General features: G+C 36.9%; 1 protein-coding gene across 2 annotated transcripts in view; it reads right to left on the bottom strand.

The window, feature by feature from the left end:
* Nucleotides 1-5,589: 5,589 nt before the first annotated feature.
* Nucleotides 5,590-21,969, bottom strand: part of usp43a (ubiquitin specific peptidase 43a) — a 97,093-nt gene continuing 80,713 nt past the window's right edge. Inside the window, exons 10-15 of one of the 2 annotated variants that reach the window (XM_084129937.1) lie at nucleotides 19,407-19,484; nucleotides 19,141-19,270; nucleotides 15,679-16,006; nucleotides 9,503-9,661; nucleotides 7,349-7,510; nucleotides 5,590-7,199 (exon numbers count right to left, since the gene is read on the bottom strand). In XM_084129937.1, the coding sequence (XP_083986063.1) occupies nucleotides 6,145-7,199; nucleotides 7,349-7,510; nucleotides 9,503-9,661; nucleotides 15,679-16,006; nucleotides 19,141-19,270; nucleotides 19,407-19,484 (1,912 nt within the window). In that variant the 3' untranslated portion in view covers nucleotides 5,590-6,144. The remainder of the gene's footprint in view (nucleotides 7,200-7,348; nucleotides 7,511-9,502; nucleotides 9,662-15,678; nucleotides 16,007-19,140; nucleotides 19,271-19,406; nucleotides 19,485-21,969) is intronic. The other variant, XM_084129938.1, reaches the window with a different exon arrangement.

Below are 21,969 nucleotides of genomic sequence, written 5' to 3'. Positions count from 1 at the left end.
GCTGCTCAGCTAAAATTATATCAAATGCTTTAAAATGGCAACCAAAACCAGAAAGACGTGGAAGAAAATGGAAAACTACCATTCGAATGAATCGAAGAATAGCCAAAATGGCAAAGACTCAGCCAATGATCAGTTCCAGGGTGATCAAATAAGATCTAAAGTTACCTGTGAGTACTGTAACAATTAGAAGCCTATGTGAAGCCAAGCTATCGGCAAGAAGCCCCCGCAAAGTCCCATTGTTGAAAAAACGACGTGCTAAAGAGGATACAATTTGCCAAAGAACACATTGACTGGCCTAAAGAGAAATGGCGCAATATTTTGTGGACTGATGAAAGCAAGATTGTTCTTTTTGGGTCTAGGGGCCAGAGACAGTTTTGTCAGATGACCCCCAAACACTGAATTCAAGCCACAGTACACTGTGAAGACAGTGAAGCATGGTGGCACTAGCACCATGATATGGGGATGTTTCTCATACTATGTGTTGGGCCTATTTATCGTATACCACGGATCATGGATCAGTTTGAGTACATCAAAATACTTAGAGGTCATGTTGCCTTATGCCGAAGAGGAAATACCCTTGAAATGGGCGTTTCAACAAGACAACGACCCCAAACACACCAGTAAGCGGGCAGCATCTTTGTTCCAGACCAACAAGATTAACGTGATGGAGTGGCCAGCCCAATCCCCGGACCTTAATCCAATAGAAAACTTGTGGGGTGTCATCAAAAATGCTGTTTTTGAGGCAAAACCAAGAAATGCAGAGGAATTGTGGTATAGTGCAGTCGTCCTGGGCTGGAATACCTGTTCACAGGTGCCAGAAGTTGGTCGACTCCATGCAACACAGATGTGAAGCAGTTCTCAGAAACCGTGGTTATTCAACTAAATATCAGTTCAGTGATTCATAAGAAAGCTAAATCTTCAAGCATTTTTCAGTTTATACAGTAAATGTTTTACTTTGTAAAGAAAAATGCAGACACTGCTATTTTTTTTTAACAGCCTAATATTCCTTTTTCTTCACTTTCTATAAAGTAATAACAAATTGTTTTAATTTCGAATAAAATGTGCAGTGTTCCCAATGCATTTGTGTGTATTGAAATAAAAGTTATTATACAGATCTTTACTCACTTTTTTAAACACACTGCTATTATTTTGAACACAACTGTATTTGTGGCGGTGTGTGGTTTTTACAGACAGTTTTCAGAGGTCCCAAACATCTCTGAGATGATTGTTCTCTATAGCGGGCAGGCAAACAGACCAGCACTTTTACTATGATTATGGTGAGTTTGTCCTTATGCTTCTTATAATATTAAAAACAATTATGAAAGAATTATAACGTTCTGAAGTGCATGAGTTTTTTTTCTTTAGAAGCTTTTTGCATTAAAATGATGTAAATCGATCTTTTGAATAAATACCAGATTTTAGATTTCTTTATGACACAGCTGAGATACTGAAACAATGACACCAACAAGACGTCTTCAGTCTGAAGTTTGAGACCATAGGGTAGTGAATGCTGATGAGGAATGGATCAAACTGCTCTTTGAATGCTCTGTGAAGACTCCCTCAGGAGTTGGAGCTCCTGTAGCCAATGCAAAAGGAGACTTTCACTGTCGAAGTGTTGCAGATTGCAGTGACAGCATAAGCATCATTTAGTATATGCAAATAAACACTTTTAGATGACAAACAAGATAAATGCTAGTATGACCATGCTTAATGAAAAATTAACCTAAGCACTTAATACTAAGCACATTAATTTTAAAAGAGTCTAAGAAACGTGAGTACCAATTTCTTTTTAATTTTGGCAATTATACAAAAATATATCAGTTTATATTCAATTTACTGTAGACATAGGTCCACACAAAACTGTACGTAGTCATTTTAACAGCAGAACATATACCCTTGTGCAATAATTCAAAGATAATTTGAATTGTACATATAATCTATCCCTATATATGCTGTTCCCAGATAGATTAACAATATATTTTGTTTATATATATATATATATATATATATATATATATATATATATATATATATATATATATATATATATATATATATATATTTATTTATACACACACACTTACATACATACAAAGACAGTACAAAATGTTTATAAAAGTTGCATAAAACAAAAAAAAAAAAAGATTTCAGGGTAAGATTCCTTCATTCATTGTCTTGTCAGCACAAGTGCTTATTATTTTAAGCATAGTGAAAAGTAAAATTACTTTGGAAGCATTGGAGTGCAAGAAAAGAAATGCCCTTGGGGAGCAGACCTTTGTGTCTACACAAATCCTGTTACATGCCATGTAATTGCTGCTTTTTACATAACAGTTTGACATATCCAGAATACAGGGATGATTAGATGTTGACAGAAGAAGACAAAAACCTTTAGTGGGCTTCTCAGACAGATTTCAATAAAGCTGAAAAGAGAAAATATGTTTTTACTTGATTTTTTCAATATATTAACTGAATCATCTCTCTTCTGGTGTGATGGTATATAACAACTTTTTGAGAACTGTAATAAACAAAACAAATGCAATATAAAAGTAGGTTTTTCTTTTGAAATTGACATCCTATGTTAAGGACATCTAGGCAGAAAGAGTTTGAGCATTGACACAAACAAACCATCACTTCATATCTTTGCTTATTCTGGTCAATAAAAACAATTTGTAAACTGCATGATATCTGTAAATTTACAACAATCATTAAACCATATTCTACAGTGCAATTCAAACTTTACTGCATACAGTACCCAGGTTCACTGGAAAAATGTGCCTGACAACTTTCTGCAAAATTACGTTGCTTATTGCGTGTATCACAGCGTTTTCAAAGTGAAAACTGACCCTATTTGCTTTGTTAGTGAAACCGAACCTGACTAGGTTTTATTACGTTGGTTGTTGTATATATCGGTACCAGTTTGGTAATGAAATGCTTGGTTGGTGTCGCTAAAAGTTTAATGCTCTTTCATGTTTTAAAATAACATACCACTTACACTAAACCTAACCAAGTGTTAACAAAAGCAAACGTGAGATAAAAACGCATTTGCAATGCCCTTTAAGCTTGCGTCTACAAATCTTTGAGCGTTTATCGAGTGTCACGACTTCACGTTTCGCAGTTTAGTGCTCAGCATCGCATGCAGTGCTGTACCAGGTGAGATACCCAGCAAGTTTACTACGTGAGAAAAGCCTTACATGTGGAGCTGGTCATGTGATGCATTGCAAACAGCAAAATGTATTAGTGTACAAATCATGCACTATGGTAAAAGGGTTTTGGGGTCATAACATAGTATTGTGCAAGTAACTATTCAAAATAAGTCTTTATTAATTGATAATCTGCCTTCTTAATCATAATTTGTGTGAAAAGGAATAAAGGTTGGTGTTTTATGGCCACTAGAAAATACAGTGAATTGAATTATTGGCAGGTTTTTGGAGTTTTGCAAAATGGTGAGGCACATTTTTCCACCAAGCCATATGTTGGAAGAAATTCAGATAGATTGCAAAGAGATAAACAAACAAACAGTATGTTACATTTGAGGAGCTAGGGTATACCATATCATGCACAATATTCAGAAGGACACTTACAGTTTGGTTCATGTCTTGTTAAAAACACAAATGCATGAATTTGATTCAGATTGATGTTTGAGTTTTAATTCACTCACAATCACACTAAGAGAAAGTAATCAATTTAAATCTTTGATAATGCGTAATGTATTCTAAAATATTATATTTGGCAAGAGGATGAGCTTTGCTGTGTGTATATATAGCATTGGTGTTTAATGAGCTGCATTCAGACGATTTAAATGCTGCTAGATTGCGATACACAAGTATGATTGTTAGTTCTGTCTTACTCACCAGGTTAATGGACAAACAAACCCAATTAGTCCAAATAGGAACTGGAAGGAGACAATATGACATATTCTGACTTTTGCTTTAGCAATTAGAGCCAAACACAATCTGTGTCAAGGATATTGTCTATTCTCTAAGGTCACTTTACTGCTTACACTGAGGCTTTTCTTTATTCCACAGTCATTGGTATTGCTAGAGCTCCACATTATTTGAACACATTAATAATAAAGTAATATTTCCCCCCAAAATGAATAAATCAAACATTTTTATTTTTTAAACAAGTTTGCTTCACTAAAAGAGATGTTCAGCAGAATGTTCACACTGCTCATTTCCATACAATGAAAGTCAATGTTAAAAAACAATCAAAATTCAAAGAGCACACTAAAAGTATATTACATGTTGTATAAATTTAAAATTCCAAGCCATATGCTAATTTTGTGTGAGGAAAAAAAAACCATTACTACCATTACTCACTAATAATCTTCTCCACAGAAAATGTCAAATCTCATTCAGAGAGTGCATATTCATATATGTATAAGGTCTTAAAGTCTTAGTAAGATGATATTTAATGCTTAGTCTTGTGATCAGAGTTCTGTAGTTGGGGGTCAAAAATATAATTGAATGCAATTCAATGATGATTGAGAGATGTACTATTAGACATTCCTCAAAGGCCTGTTGTATCATTATTGACATAAGCATTTAAAAAAAAAAAAACATTTTTTAAATAATAATAATTTTGGATAATATCATATGGATAATCAAGTAAATTTAAGTTGCTTCAGTCAGGTAAATCTTACATTTAGTATATAAAATTAATGAAAGATTTCACAGCAAAAAGACATGTACACAAACTGGTGGAAATTTTTACAATTCTAGGTACTAAAACTTGCTAAAAAAAGTACGAACTATCAATCAGAGGGCATATGGCATGTAGAAGGTTTTTTAGTTTTGATTTAGTTGATGAACTTGCCTTAGAAATCCATTTATCAAATATAACGCAGTAGGATTTATAGGGTTAGTGTTTTTTGTGTGTGGTCATTTTGGAGCTTGACAGTTGCTGGTCACCATTCACCTTTTTTGAATTAAAAAGAGCACCATGAACATCCTGCCTAACATCTCCTTTTGTGGTCTATTGATGGGTGAAAAAGTAAAATGAGTTTGGAACAACATTGGGGTTCATTTCTGGGTATACTATCCTTTAAGTTACATAGGTTATTGTTTTTACCTTCAAACTAAGTCAAGGTGGTTAGTATATGGATTGATCCACTGGTAATGTGTTTACTGGTAGTGTGCTTTTCAGAAGTGACACTGTATTACTTAAGGTTTTCTGTCTAATACAATGTGTCGTCAACATGCCATCTTTATACATATGCCAGAGCATCATCTAAAGCACATATTTTATGTTTCAGTGTGATTTTATACTTAAAATTGTATGATATGAATTTGCAAATGTCTTAATGCTGCATTGAAAAAACTACAACAACAACAACAAAAAAAAAAACTTTAAACACTGCACTGGAAAATAACTTTCTTAATCAGTATTTTGGTCTTGTTTTGTAGTTAAAATATCTAAATCTTTGAAACAACACAATTTGCCAAGGTGGTAAGAAATGTATACTTATTTCAGCAAATGTTATTAATTTACTTTTAGTGATGGTTACGGTGTTCTGAAGTCATATGACAGTTTACTGAAAAACAAGACAACAACTCTCATTAAGAATTTTTTTTTTTTTTTTTTTTTTTTGCAGTGTAAATGAAACAAAAAAAAAAAGTAAAAATGTATAAATTTAATATTTTGGTCTGAAAGCACGACTAAATCAGATGCAATAAATTCACTGAAAGTGCAAGAACTGACATCTTTGTTAAATGTCATGAAAACCCATGAGAGGTGAGCAGCAAGTCAGTACAATCTGCAGAATCATAAGAGATGAAACTGAAAAGTTATATATAGCAATTCCCTTCATACATTACAGCTGATAAATCTATTTTGTGGCACAAGAAAATCTAATCTGAGGCAAATTATTTTTCAATTCAAAAGCACGGTGTAGAGGCCAGTGTGTAATGTACTTCTAGTGGCAAAACACAATCTGAAAAATAGCTCTGGCTCAGAGGCACTTCATATAAGCAGAAACATGTGAACAGAAATATCCACTAGTTCCAAATGTATGTGCAACTTCATAGTTTGTGTGCTGCCAGGTTTTAGTGATCATTTCAAACCTACCTTTCATACCACAATTCTTACTTGGGCTTTTAGATATTTGCAACCCTGTGGTGATATTTGAGTGTAGAGAAGAAAGTCTCAGAAGCTCGATTCAGGCACTGCCTTCTTTCTGCCTAGTGAATTTGTGCTGTACCGTGTGCGTTGCAGAGTGTTCTGAGAGCTCCTGTCCCCGGGCGCGCTCTGCGGCTGGGCCACTGTTGTGCCGTTTCTGTGTAGAGATGCTGTTCTTCTTAAGCCTAGATCCGCCTTGCTTTGAATATTGGAAGAACTTTGTGACCGTTTGATGTCTGACAACCCACGACTCACCTTGCCGTTTGCAAGTTCACCCCCGAGTCTGCTACGACCTTGGTTATTGCTATCGGCTTTACCTTCTGAAGTTCTATTATGTGTCCCATTGGAGATCGAAACTCCAGATGGGCTCTTCACCCCCGCATCACCCATTTTCATAGATTCACTGTCTCGAGACCTCCGAAGTGAGTCCTTCTTCATGAAACCACCTTTGAGAAATGCGAAGACACTATCGTGACGTTTTGTCTCCTGTCCCTTTCTCTGTTTTTCTTCTGGTTGGTCTTGCTCCTCGCCTGGGTTATTCCTCTGTGTGGTTTCACAGCCGCCTGGACCACGGGAACTGGATTGGAGCCCTGCACTAGAGCTCTTTCTGGACTGCGATTGTTCCTGTTTTGATTTTCTGCTGCTCCGTCTAGTCAAACTCAAAGTCCCATCTTCTCTTGGTCTACTGTTGCTGCTGGATTGTTGGCCTGTGTCTTTCTCTGAGCTACTTCTTGCTTGACCCTGCGGTATTTTAAGATACTCTAGAGGTCCGAGGCTGCTGTGGCTTGAAGATTTGGCTGCAGGTTTTTTCGTATTGTTTTCTTTACTGACTTCTTTATCTGAAGGTCGAGTCATTAGGGCAACAATAGGCTCTTTGGTGCATCTTGGCCTCCTCCCAGACTCTAAATACTCCACTAGCTCTGCAGGAGCTGGGCCAGGAGCTGAGGAAGGTTTGTGGCGGCCTTTGTTTCCAAAGGACCATCGCAGTGGGAGTACTCTGGTCTTGGTGGGACTTTTCATGCTTACGCTACGCCCTTGGATTCCTCGCACAAAAGGTCTGGTTTCGAACCCACCTAAAGACACTGACATTTACACAATACTCAGTACATAGTGGAAAACACTTGCCCACAACAAAACAAGTGAAGAACTATGATCTCTGTCAAGCAACATCCTTTTATTATTTACATTTCTTATTTACAATGATAAGAACAAACTTGCAGAGTACACTCACCTCCCTTCTCGATTGAGGGCTCATTTTGAAAGACGGGAGACTCTGGGGAGTCTGGGATGGTAGAAGGGCATGTTGTGGAAGACCGTGAAACCATACTTCCTCTTTTACTGTCACCATTTAAACGGATGAGCCAGTGGTCTGACATGGAGGAGCTGGTGGAACCTGCACAAGGAAACAATCAAGACTGTTTAGTGGCTGCTAGTCCATGTTTCTCCAAGACAAAGACATTAAATATGCTGCCCCTTCATTTTTAATAACTAAAATAATGTCCTGTATTATTGTTTTCATGACGACCAAGTAACACATGCCCAGTGGTGGCATCTTAGCCGCCAGTCAAATTAACTGAAACCAACAAAAAAAATGTCTCAAGTTACGACTGTAACCATGGTTCCCTGAAAAGGGAATGAGACACTGTGTCTGTTTTAACGATGCAGTGGGAACTTTGCCGCAAACATCAGCCCAAGACATGTGAGGCCGTACCATGGAAGCTACGTATAAAGGGTACCTGCAACAACACAGTGTCAGCAATGATTGTGGCAATCAACATACTGCAAATTAGGGATGTGCCCGAAGCCTAATACCTTATTAAGGCACGGATAATGGCTTCAAAAATAAATAACGAATTCTACCAAATAACAGAAAAAAATAATCGTCAGACTAACACCGTGTCCTAACTACATGCGACGCGACGACACACGATAAAAGGTATCTTTTCCATGTTAATCAGAGTTTTTGTCCTAACCAGGCGCGACGGCGACACGCGATGATTCTAATTTAGAAACGGTTTCTATTTTTCTGTGACGTCGCGCTGGAACAACAAACACAAAGTGTGCAATGATAATCTCAGGTACTGTTTATGTGCTTTATTTAATGTTAAAAGCGTGAAATGTGACTTTGAATATTATTTAGTGCTCCAGCTTTGTAGCTGTAAAAGCAACAATGGATATAATTCACCTCAGATCTTGAAATTAAACAAATGGAAACATGAACGTTAAAACTGTGAACAAACAAGTGTATTATTTGACAAAGATTGTTTTAGTAACTCAGTAGCCTATGTATTTTTTAAATGGTGTAATATTTGTGAATTTGATTATGTAGCTACTTATCCATTTTCTTGCGAGTGCCGTCAAGATTACTCTCTAGTGCTGTGCACTTGCCGCGAGACTCCGCCCACACGCTGTTCTGATTGGCTGTGATTTTTAATTGACGTTGTGGCTTCTCACAGTCACGTCGCGTCTAGTGTGGACAGACACACTGCCTGTCGCTGGACTCTTATCGCGTCGCGTGTAGTTAGAACACGGTGTTAGTCACTTCTAATGTTTGCTGGATAACAGATGAGCCAGGAGATAGCACAATATACACAAACCTTAAATCACTACGCAATAATGAGTTTGTGAAGTGAATGAGTGTAAACTCTATGAATGAAAAGCGTGCAAATCAAATAGCCACGCTTCAGTCTCTTTCAGAAATAAGAGCTTGGTAAGAGAGTAATATCCACTAAAATACATCATACACATTTTCTACTATTTGATATGTCTATTTAAATGATTTAAACCATGTATGATATTATACACGAATGAATGAAATTAGCGCAACACGAATGCAAATCAAATAGCCGTATCTGCTGTATATGTTGCTGTATCTGCACGTCTCTCAGAAACCAGCTATCTGTCAAATCAACTAAGATACTGAATCATACACATTTTCTTCGTTTATGTCCATTTAAATGTTTTAAACCTTGTCTGATATGATAGGCTACATGATATTTCTCTGCCTCGCTCTCTCTCGGAGACTGCAAGCATTGAAGTATTTAGTTTTATTTGTTCAGATTTGTTTTATCTGAATACAGATTTGAATAATTTTGAGATTGTTACAGATACAAATATTGGCTCCGCTGCACACCCCTACTGATTTAAGTTGCGCTGAACTACTTTAAGAGAAAGCGACTTGTACAACAGTCAGAAAAACTGGTCCTACATGTCCTCAAAATTCTGTCACTGTCACAACACCAAATGTATTCTTACCATGACTGTGGAACCTTCACATTGCAATATTAATAGAAATGTGCTTCCTGCCTAACATTGATCCAATGCAACAAACAAAATGTCAGTCAACCTCCATCTGAAACGTGGCCACAAAGGCTCATTCACTGACCTCTGACTGAGCTGTTGGCGGACCAGGGAGGGATGACATTTCTTCTCTGGTAGAACAGGATATATGCCCCTCGTGTGCACAGTTCCTCCTCTGGCACAAGCTCCACGCTGCTGTCGTCATAACTGTACCAATGGCCGTCCACAGAGTTCCTACAATAGGCTGTTTTGCACAGACATTTGCTGAGTGGTGTGTTCACATCTATTGATTTAGACTTCTGTTCATGTTTATTTATTTATGTAGGGTTGACGATTTCATTATATGAAAAGGATGACACGGAAAGTGACAGTGAATCATCTGATTCAAGTGTTTGTCTTTCTCAGAGTGATTTTTCTGGTCATTATGAGGCTCTTTACAAATAAAGAGGTCTACAGGCTAAAAAAAAATAGTGAGGAAACTTAACTCTGAGCTTAGTAATGAGGACAGTGAGAAAACTTAATTCTATGACTTTTAGTAAGGCTTTTTTGTGGACAGTGTTTTTCCTTTTTTTTCTTTTCCTTAAGTATGTGTCACACTAATGTTGCTACACTGAATCTGAATGGTGCTAGATATATGTACAAAAGAGCAGCATTATTTGAAGTAATTCATCAGAAAAAAACTGATGTTATGCTGTTACAAGAGACATACTGATTCTAATAATGCTGCTGATTGGGCAGTGGAATGGAATGGGATTGCTGTTCTAAGTCATAATACCTCAATTAGTGGCGGAGTTACTGTTCTTTTTGCTAAGAGTTTCAGCCCACACTCTAACCAGGTTGACGAGGTTATTAAAGGTAGACTTTTGAAAGTAAGAGCCTCTTTTGAAAATGTTGTATTTGTTTTTATTTGTGTGTATATACCAACATCAGCTGTTGAAAGAATGCTATTTTTAAGTACTTTGTCCTCTGTTTTACAAAATGTTGCTGTTGATGAGTATTTAATTTTGGCTGGTGATTTTAATTGCAGTCCAACTTGGATAGAAACCACGTGGAACCTCATTTACCTTCACGTCAACGTCTTGTTCAGTTAAAAAAAACACATGAATTAATTGATATTTGGAGACAGCTTAATGGAGAACAAAAACAATACACTTGGTCTCATGTTCGTGGTAACATGATTTCATTAGCAAGACTGGATAGGTTTTATGTTTTTAAACATCATGGTAGTATTGTTGAGAGTTGTTCTATTACTCCATCATGTCTTTCAGATCATAGTATGGTGCAGTGTTGTATCTGTTTAAATTCTATCAAGCCAAGGAGTACTTATTGGCACTTAAATACCACTTTATTGGATGACAAGTGTTTTAAAGAAAGTTTTAAACATTTTTGGAATATTTTTAAAACTACAAAGAATTCTTTTAGAACACTGCAGCAATGGTGGGATTTTGGGAAAGTCCAGATAAAACAGTTGTGTCAACAATACTCTCAGAATGTCACTAGAGAGGTAACCCTGAGTTTGAGCTCCTTAGAGACTGATATTCTAAAACTGCAAGAATTGGCTCACTTGCCTGAGGTGGAGTCTCTTATAAAAAATAAGAAGACTCAGTTATCTGACTTATTAGGGGTTAAAACACAGGGTGCTCTCTCTGGTCAGGTCACGTTTTCTAAGTATAAATGAGATGGATGCACCATCAAGGTTTTTTTTAGCTTGGAGAGAAAAAAATGGACAGAACAGAGTCATTCATGCTTTACGTTCTAAATCTGGAGCATTATTGACTGACCCTAAAGACATTCGTAAGAGAGCAGCCACTTTTTATGAGTCTTTATATAAAAATTAACTGGGTCCAGATTATAGGGATGACAGTGTTTTTTTTTGATAATCTTCCTCAAGTGGCAGAGGAAGTCAACGTAAAGATTTCAGGTGCCTTGACCATGGGGGAAATGTTTAAAGCCCTGCAAGGCATGGCGCTGGGAAAAGCACCAGGGACTGATGGTCTGCCTGTTGACTTTTATAAGTCGTTTTGGTCAGAGATTGAAGAGGATTTGATAGAGGTACTGAATGACAGTTTAGCCAGAGGGCTACTGCCGTTGAGTTGCCGCAGAGCAGTCCCGACTCTCCTACCCAAGAAGGGTGATCTGACGGACATCAAGTGCTGGCGGCCGGTCTCCCTCCTGTGTGGTGACTACAAGCACCAGGTAATTCATCCTGACCAGACATACTGTGTCCCCGGGAGGTCAATCTTTGATAATGTTTCCCTGATTAGAGATCTTCTTGATGTCTCTAAGAGGTTAAATTTAGGTTGTGGCTTAATATCTTTAGATCAAGAGAAAGCTTTTGATCGTGTTGAGCACATTTATTTATGGAGAGTTTTGGATGCCTTTGGTTTTTGCAAAAAATGTATAGATCAGGTGAAAGTTCCCTATAGTGACGTTCAGAGTATTCTCAAGGTGAACGGTGGTTTGTGTGCTCCTTTTGAAGCCTGTAGAGGTATTAGACAGGGGTGTTCACTTTCAGGTATGCTCTATTCTTTGGCCATAGAGCCATTATTACAGCAAATAAGAATAAAACTTCAAGGTATATCTTTGCCAAATTGCAATGGTAACTTTTTATTATCAGCGTATGCTGATGATGTAGTAGTTATGATTAGTAAGCAAAGTGATGTACAGGTTTTATCTGAATTGCTTGGAAATTTTAAAGCTTTGTCTTCTGCTAATATAAATTGGACTAAAAGTGAAGCACTCCTGATAGGAAGCTGGAAAAGTGGAAAACCATGACTCCCTGCTGGTTTACATTGGGGAAAGGAAGGTTTTAGATATTTGGGGGTATTTTTGGGTGAGGAGACAATAGTACAGAAAAACTGAGAAGGTTTAATTGAAAAAGTCAAAAGACGCCTAGAAAAATTGAAGTTTTTGTCTCCAAAATTGTCATATAGAGGACGCATTTTATTGTTAATAATTTGGTGGTGTCTTCCTTATGGCATAAGTTTGCCTGTGTAGATCCTCCCTTGCAACTGCTTTTAAAAATCCAGGCTATCATGGTAAACTTTTTTGGGGAAAAAAGTTGAAAAATGTATTGTTTTTGCCTAAGGAGGAAGGTGGTCAAGGATTGATACATCTTCAAAGCAGAATTGCAGCCTTTCGTTTGCAGTTTGTGCAAAGACTGTAGGATGGACCATCAAACTGTAACTGGCGCGCTCTTTCATGCCTGATTCTACGGAGCTTTGCAGGTTTGGGGTTGGACAAAGCACTTATACTTTTAAAGTTTGGAGTCTCTTCGTTGTTCAACGACCAGAGAACTTACCTTCTCTTTTCTGGTTACTGGAGGAACCTTTAATCTATGGCTCGCGGTTGGATTTAACGGACAGTTCCTTTTTTCCTGGACTTAATAGGGTGCTGATTGGACATAATGTTATTACTCTGAGTCAGCTACTGAACATTGTAGGACCGGATTTCAAGGATGAAGCAGCTCTAGCTCAACACTAGGGAATCAGGTCTATTCGTCTGGTTACCCAGTTGCTCATGAAATGGAAAGCTGCCCTTAAAACGATTGAAATAGAATTGTTAACAGAATATTTTGAAGGTTCTTGTGTTTCGAATCCCAAAGACTCTTTTCCTTGTTTGTCTTTGTCTATAAATGTTGAAGGGATTACTTCCCCATTCTTCAAAAATGCTGCATCTCTGTGTAAAGACTTTTTTTAAGTACTGGTAAATCTTTATACAGGTCTTGTGTTTTGGTGTTTAGCAAAAAAGTTTTAAATACAAGAGTTGATACTCCTTGGCGTGATGTTTTTAAACTGGATGAAAGCACAAAACCTGAGTGGAGATCTTTGTATAAACCACCGTTGACCAAGACAACAGGTGATTTACGATGGAAAATCATTCATGGCGCTGTCACACACAACGCTTTTGTTTCAGTTTTAAACCCTGAGGTTGATTCTGCATGACCTTTTTGCTCTAATAGAGAAACCATTTTTCATGCTTTCATGAATTGTTGTAGATTACAACCTTTATTTCTAGTTGTAAGTGATGTTTTTAGGAGTTGTAATGAGACCTTTTCTCTGGAGACGTTTATTTTGGGGTACAAATATGTGAGGAAAAAAAGATTTGTTTGTCAACTTCTGAATTTTGTTCTAGGCCAAGCAAAACTGGCCATTTATTTAAGTAGGAAAAAGAAAATAGAAAAAAATATAAATCAGAATATGGTAGCCTTGTTTTCTAACTTAGTGAAATCAAGAGATATGGTTGATTTTCTTTATTATAAGTCTATTGATGATTTTGTCACATTTGAATGTATTTGGTGTTGTAATGAGGCTCTGTGCTCTGTTGTTGAGGGTGAATAGATTTTTTGTGAGTTTTTATTTTTTTATCAATAAATCAGTAAATGTGTAAAAATGATTTTATTAAACATTTAAAGGCACACTGTGGATAAATTGTGTTTTTGTCAAACAGCGACCCCTAGAGTCGCTTTGGAATACTTGCACTGTCGTAAATACCCCTCCACCCCCCCACCCCCCAACAGCGTCGCCTGATATCCCTCAGGACTACATGATAAATACACCTCACAACACCTGAGTTCAGCTGGCAAGGTAGGCAATAAAACATAACGCAAAAAACATGTAAGAGAAACGAGTGTTTGTTAGCAAGTCTGTTAACAGCTCTGATAATCGAAAGCTAGCTAGACATATGTGGAAATTATTGGACTTGTCTAATTATCAGCAATGGATGAATGAACAGCATGTAAAAAAATGACATACTACAAGCAAGCGCAACAACATACAACATAGAATGCAAACAAGTTTACAAATAAGAGATTTATTTACTGGCCACTTCATGCGTTTTCTCAGATCGGATTTCTGATTTATCAAAACAATTCCATTTACACCTGGTCACATAAATGTGTTTTTGCGAAACGGATTTAAATCCGATCTTCAATTCCCGCGCTGTATGCAGATTTAATGGAGTGCACGTCACTGAAAGCAACAGATATGTACGGCATTTTATTGATCATCAGCTAAAATTTCAAAATCAAAGACCGCAATAAGAGAGAGCGGCAACAGCCCTGGTAAGATCACTTCATTTCTTTACTTTTAATGATGATGATTGTGTGTTAAGCGTCTGCGACTTTCACTTTGATTTGCGATAGTTTGCACGTTCTCTTGATGAATAGCCTATGCTCAGTTGCTTATCTGCGGTGATGCATGTTCCAGTAGCGTCGTCATATCTGGCAATAACATATAGCCTATAACACGCTCTCACACGGTTTTCTTTTTTTTTTTTTTTAGCATTTTTGGGAGGAGTACAATTTACATATGTGGTTTCAACAACCAGATGCATTTACACTTGTCCAGTTTCGTCTGGAATGCGTCTCAGACCTCCTCCTGAAGTGGTTTGAGCGATCGGATTCAAATCCGTCTTGAATGCGTTTCGGAGGGCATTTACACCTGGTCTTTTCACGATTGGATAGCTATCCGATCTGAGAAAACGCATGAAGTGGCCAGGTGTAAACAGCCCCCATGACAAAAACATACGCACGAAAGCCGAAAACAAACGCTGGTTGGCCTCTCACGTCCAAATTTGAGGAAGTGGTGGGGGAAGTGACGTATGCCGTAAAGCAGTCGAATTTTGTAGTTCTTTTTGTGCTTGGGTTACTACCTGAACCCTGAAGTTACGCAGTGCCAGTAAAAGCGATACAGACCCCGTCAGGCTATGGCAAACGCGTCATTCAACCTATTGTAAGTCGATGTACCATCACAAGAGTCTTGGAAATATATTATGAAGGTTGAAAAGATACATAGTGTTCCTTTAAATAATATTTTAAGTTAATATGTTAGCAGTTTGAAAATTCCCTTCATAAACCGATATCAATATTTATTTTGTGAACATGACATATCTATTATTACACAAATTACGTCTGTCCCTCAGTTGTGCCATTTTCATTATGATTGTATTTAGGTAACATAAAATGTTATCTAATTATGCCTAATTTCATTTTATTCCCAAAATGTTTAAAATGAATATTATACACAATTCATTCATAATTAGAGATTTGAGTTGTGGAAATGACTAAAAAAAAAAAAAGAAAAAAAAAGTCAACATTCACCTAAAATGCAATGTATATTTGAATTACAAGACATTGTTAGTTGACAAACATAGAGCTAAAGAAACATCAAAAACCTTGTGTCACAATTATAAAAGAGAAATGGTTTTTATATAGAGAAACAAACCCCCCTTCAAGACTATCAGAGACCCCAGCACACTCACCTGTGTAATGGCCTCCATGCATGCCTCCATGGTGGTTGCAGACTGCATACAGGTCGTAAAGGAAGTCCGTATCCCCATGTTTCCAAGTTGAAGGCCATGGGGCCAGATTCTTCATGCTCTGACTGCGTTTCACCACATGAGGAGTCATATCCAGAGCGCTCACAGGGAAGTGGATGAGGGAGGAGAGCTTGTTTCGCCGTTTGCCCACCTGCCGAAAACGCTTCAGGTGTAGAATGAGGATGTCAGGCAGGGTCCATAAGCTCATCTTCACCATCCCCTGCTGCATCTGCTTGCAGTGAGGGCACTTCCATGCATCATCTGGCGCCAGCTGCAAGACAAAGACAAACATTTGCAATACACAGTCTAATACTCATTAAGATTCATCACAGGTATATAAATAATATTTTCTTTCTGGGGATTTGTTGAAATGCATGCATAATGTAGTGCTTCTCCATGGTCAACTAAACCATGTCATTATCTGAACCTGTTTTGACTCGGTGTGGTGCAGTAAAACATTTATGTCTCAGAAATACACTGTTGTGGCAGACTGGAATGCAGTGAACATGCAGAGAGGAAAAGACAACAACATTGAATATTTACAGAAGCCCTGTAGACCACCAGTAACTAGTTATTTATATATTTATAATAATATTTATATATTATTTAGCCTATAACAGAAAAAAAGGCATGATTTAATTCCAGCTTGGACAGCCATTTCTCACAGGCATTGCAAAACATATAACTGAAGTCCTACGTGTTGCTTCAGTAATGACATGACACTGTTAGAGGATCGATAATTATTTGTGGAACCAATCATGATGAGGCAACTCTCAGGGGTTCTTGGGTAAGATTTATCAAGTGTTGCTTGCCCAGAACAGGCAGTATATAGAGAAGAATTAATTCAGAGTGACCTTCCAAAGATTATGTGGGATGTGAGAGACAAAGACGGTAGGAGGGAAACTGGCTCCAGTTGCTCCCCAAGTGAGTTTTGTCTTGAATAATCTTGGAATATGCAATAGCAGTCTGTCCTGCTAATCAAAATGTCTAACGCCTTGAATTAAGTATAAATTCTGTAGAGAACATTTTCTACTGCATTAATCTCCGCTAGTGTCAAAAAGTAACATTTTGTATTTAATATTTTGACCATATGAGTGCATATTTTGCTTCTAACTATTTAAATAACCGCATATTGTCCATCAGAATCAATTCATTGAAATAAATTCTTAGTCTGACTCTGGACAATTATGACTGTTACATAAAATGAAATCAAAAGCTCCAACCATACTAGAAAGATAATTGATCCTAAAGATCCTAACAGCATAAATGCTCTACTAGAATATGAATTTATATAATTGGTTGCTCTTATGTTAGATTGTAGAGCTCTCAACAATGTACATGTAATCACAGTTTAATTTTCTTTTCTTTTTTTACTTTTCCTCATGTTCAGTCCATGCTGATTTATTTTTATTTTTTTCATATACTTGAAAACTTTTTCCCCACTTCATATACTTAACATTAGCCTCTGAGACAGCAAATACAGATGATGAGAGAAACAGGGCACTTCAGAGTGTCTGCAGAGGCACTAAACTCATAACTAGACAGGCCTACAATAAAACATGAAGTTTCCCTAGTTGAAAATACATTCTGTCATTATTAAGTCATTCTAACCTAAAATTCTGTCATTTATGTGGAACCCAAAAGTTGTTTTTGAAAAATTGTTACACAAATTGAACTGAATAAATAAGGTATTTGCATTGTTACAAACAATTTATATTTCAAATAAATTCTGTTCTTTTGAACTTTCGGTTAATCAAAGAATCCTGAAAGAAATTATCACGGTTTCCAAAATACATGAAGCATCACAACTCTTGTCAACAATGATAATAATAATAATAATAATGTTAGAAATGTTACGTGAGCACCAAATCAGCAAATTAGAATGATTTCATATCATGTGACACTGAAGACTGGAATAATGACTGGAAAAATTCATTCAGCTTTGCCATCAAAAGACTAAATTACATTTTAAAATATACTAAAACAGTATCATATATTACACACAGTATATTAAAAATGCATACATACATACATACATACATATACATATACATATACACATATACATATACACACATATATATATATATATATATATATATATATATATATATATATATATATATATATATATATATATATATATATATATATATTCTATATATATAGCATTCTTTAGAAATGTTGGCCCATATTGATAGGATAGCATCTTGCAGTTGATGGAGATTTGTGGGATGCACATCCAGGGCACGAAGCTCCCGTTCCACCACATCCCAAAGATGCTCTATTGGGTTTAGATCTGGTGACTGTGGGGGCCATTTTAGTACAGTGAACTCATTGTCATGATCAAGAAACCAATTTGAAATGATTCGAGCTTTGTGACATGGTGCATTATCCTGCTGGAAGTAGCCATCAGAGGATGGGTACATGGTGGTCATAAAGGGATGGACATGGTCAGAAACAATGCTCAGGTAGGCCGTGGCATTTAAACGATGCCCAATTGGCACTAAGGGGCCTAAAGTGTGCCAAGAAAACATCCCCCACACCATTACACCACCACCACCAGCCTGCACAGTGGTAACAAGGCATGATGGATACATGTTCTCATTCTGTTTACGCCAAATTCTGACTCTACCATCTGAATGTCTCAACAGAAATCGAGACTCATCAGACCAGGCAACATTTTTCCAGTCTTCAACTGTCCAATTTTGGCGAGCTCGTGCAAATTGTAGCCTCTTTTTCCTATTTGTAGTGGAGATGAGTGGTACCCGGTGGGGTCTTCTGCTGTTGTAGCCCATCCGCCTCAAGGTTGTGCGTGTTGTGGCTTCACAAATGCTTTGCTGCATACCTCGGTTGTAACGAGTGGTTATTTCAGTCAAAGTTGCTCTTCTATCAGCTTGAATCAGTCGGCCCATTCTCCTCTGACCTCTAGCATCAACAAGGCATTTTCGCCCACAGGACTGCCGCATACTGGATGTTTTTCCCTTTTCACACCATTCTTTGTAAACCCTAGAAATGGTTGTGCGTGAAAATCCCAGTAACTGAGCAGATTGTGAAATACTCAGACCGGCCCGTCTGGCACCAACAACCATGCCACGCTCAAAATTGCTTAAATCACCTTTCTTTCCCATTCTGACATTCAGTTTGGAGTTCAGGAGATTGTCTTGACCAGGACCACACCCCTAAATGCATTGAAGCAACTGCCATGTGATTGGTTGATTAGATAATTGCATTAATGAGAAATTGAACAGGTGTTCCTAATAATCCTTTAGGTGAGTGTATATATATATATATATATATATATTGTATCTGTACATATCCCTGATCTACACATAAATGACACTGGTAACTAGAAAAGAGTAGAAAAGAGATAAATAAACAGAGTGTGATTGGAGGAAAGAGTACCTGCTCCTCTTTGGTGTAAAGCTGAAAACACTCATCCAGCGTGCAGCTGTGCTGCTGTACATGATTCTGCTGCTGGATTCTCACACTCTCTGCATCCTCAACAACTTCCTCTTGAATGTTACCAAAGAGACTGAAACAGATATGAAACACACAAGAAATCTGACTTTCAAATGATAGGCCTATTACTGAGAAGACTCTTACTAATACCGGGAAAATGACACAATGGTTTTAAATTAAGAAGAAATATGCAGCAGCATGTATCTCACCATTCTTTGATTCTATTCTCCCATTCAATCACGAGTTTCACATGCAGAGGACCACCAGGGCCGCAGAACTTCAGGGCCCTGTGACAAAAGACAATTCAAATTGTGAGTTCGGTATTCAGCCACTAGGTGGCAGACTATAATCAGTGTTGTTAAATTCATAGAATGAATTAGCATTTGACAGTAAGACAGTCACAGTCAATTTATAACTTAAAACCGTTTAGGGTCAGAAAGTTATTTTGGTAACACTTTACAATAAGGTTCATTAGTTAAAATTAGTTAATGTATTAACTAACATGAACTAACAATGAGCAATACATTTGCTACAGTGCATTAACTCATGTTAACTAATACAACCTTTGATTTTAATAATGTATAAGTAAATGTTAAAATTAATATGATCTAAGAGTAATTAATGCTGTAGAAGTATTGTCCATTCTTAGTTCATGTTAACTAAGGTAGTTAGCTAATGTTAACTAATTAACCTTATTGTAAAGTGTTACCGTTATTTTTTTATACTTTTTTCAGCAAGGACTGCTGAAGGTGATCAAAGGTGACAGTAAACACATTTATAAAAGATTTCCATTTTATATAAATGCTGTTCTTTTGAACTTTATATTCATCAAAGAATCCTGAGAACATTCAGCATTGGAAATAATAAATGTTTCTTTAACAGCAAATCAGCATGTTAGAATGATTTCTGAAGGATCATGTGACACTGAAGATTGGAGTAATGATGCTGAAAATTGAGCTTTGTCATCGCAGGAATAAATTACATTTGAAAATATAGTAAAACAGTTATTTTAAAATGTAATATTTCACAATTATAATGGTTTTACTGTATTTTGATTCAATAAATGCTGCCTTAGTGAGCATAAGAGACTTATCACAAATAAAACAAAACAAACAAAACATCTTACTGACCCCTAACTTTTGACCTTAATGATAGTATAATATACAATAACTAAGGCTTTTTGCCTTTGATTGTACAGCAAAGGATGGAGGGTAAAGAAACTACCAAGACAGAAGGTATGACTGAATTTTGACCACATTCAACTAGTTCATGACTAGACTCAACGATGATTGTGATGATTATAATGATTATGTTGTGCCGCTGTGATACGGCTCTAATTTGTTTTTCTAATAAGAACATATATTTTAACTTGTTTCATCATTACAAAACAAAGACAAAAGCATGAGAATAATATAGAGAGAGAGAGAAAAGGAAAATGTCCAGAAAATAAAGTAGTCACAGAACAATGGCCAGCTTCATTTATCCTTTAAAATTGCAAGTCTAATATTCATGGTAATTACCAGGATTCATCTGCAGTTCACACTATCATTTCAGGTCCTCAGACTGAAAAAAATAGCCTATGCACACGTCAATAATCACCTGGCTAAATAACCAAGAGAGAAAACAAAACAAAACAAAACAACATTTACAGCCTCGGCCCTCACTGTTCACCCGCTGCAATTCTGCAAACAATCGATCAAATATGACAGAGGGAAAAACTGCGGCAGAAAGGAGTGTGAGGTAATTTGAAGATGTGACTGGAGCATGGCTGAGTTTTACTGAGAGCTGGGCTAAAGCCAGATTAATTCTGACGCGCAGTCCGTCTGCGTTAATTGCGATTGTTTCTGAGAGGATTTAAAAGCAGGGAACAATAATTCAGAGATGTGAGGGGAATTCACTTGGATTCATCAACTCTGGCCTATTGAGAAGAAAGCTCCACACACACGCAGGAGTTTTCTTATCTTACGCTTAAACTTATCTCGTCTTACACTAACAATTTACCTTATCTCAAACTGAACTTTGGGGATCTAAAACACACACACACACACACACACACACACACACACCTTTGTCTCTGTAGTTACACTAAAACTTTGGGTTACACTTTATTTTTCAGTACGCGTACTTACAGTGTACTTGTCCAAGAAAGTACTGGTAATATAAGGTAACTACATGGGTTAAGGTTAGGTTTAGGGATAGGTTCAGGGTTAGTACCTATAGTTATAACCCAGTTACTGATAACTGCTATAATTAGTACATAGTATGTACATGTGAAACAGGACGGTAAAATAAAGTGCTACCAAACTTGTTATTGTTTTTTTTTTCTGTTCTCTGAACTTCTGTTCATACAAACCATCTATTTGATGATAAATATTTGTGGCAACCATATGCTTCCTGTCATGACTTGGAAAATGTGGTCGTCTTAACTCAATCTTGCTTGTGAAACCTCTAGATAGATGAATGAATATATCTTCAGCAATGGCTGACAAACGTAATTACTTGCACAGTTAAACACTGCCGTCTTTCAGCACACAAGGGCAGCAGCTTGCGTCAGAGAACAGCAGGTAACCGCATGAGAAATGGAACGTCTCTGCTATCATCTGAACATCATAATTACAAATAAACAACCTATTTATACAGTGACAGATATAAATAAGAGTAAACAATGATGCTTTGGTGAGAAAATATGATCAAACACTTCTGCAACATGTCAAAACCTCCAAACCTTACAAAAATGTACTGTTCTAGTCTGGTATAGTGATGCTGTCAGAT

This window comes from Abramis brama (genome assembly GCF_963993115.1).
Source record: "Abramis brama genome assembly, chromosome: 11".
Lineage (NCBI taxonomy): Eukaryota > Metazoa > Chordata > Actinopteri > Cypriniformes > Leuciscidae > Abramis > Abramis brama.
Note: the sequence above shows the minus strand (reverse complement) of the source record. Positions and strands in the feature narration are given on the sequence as shown.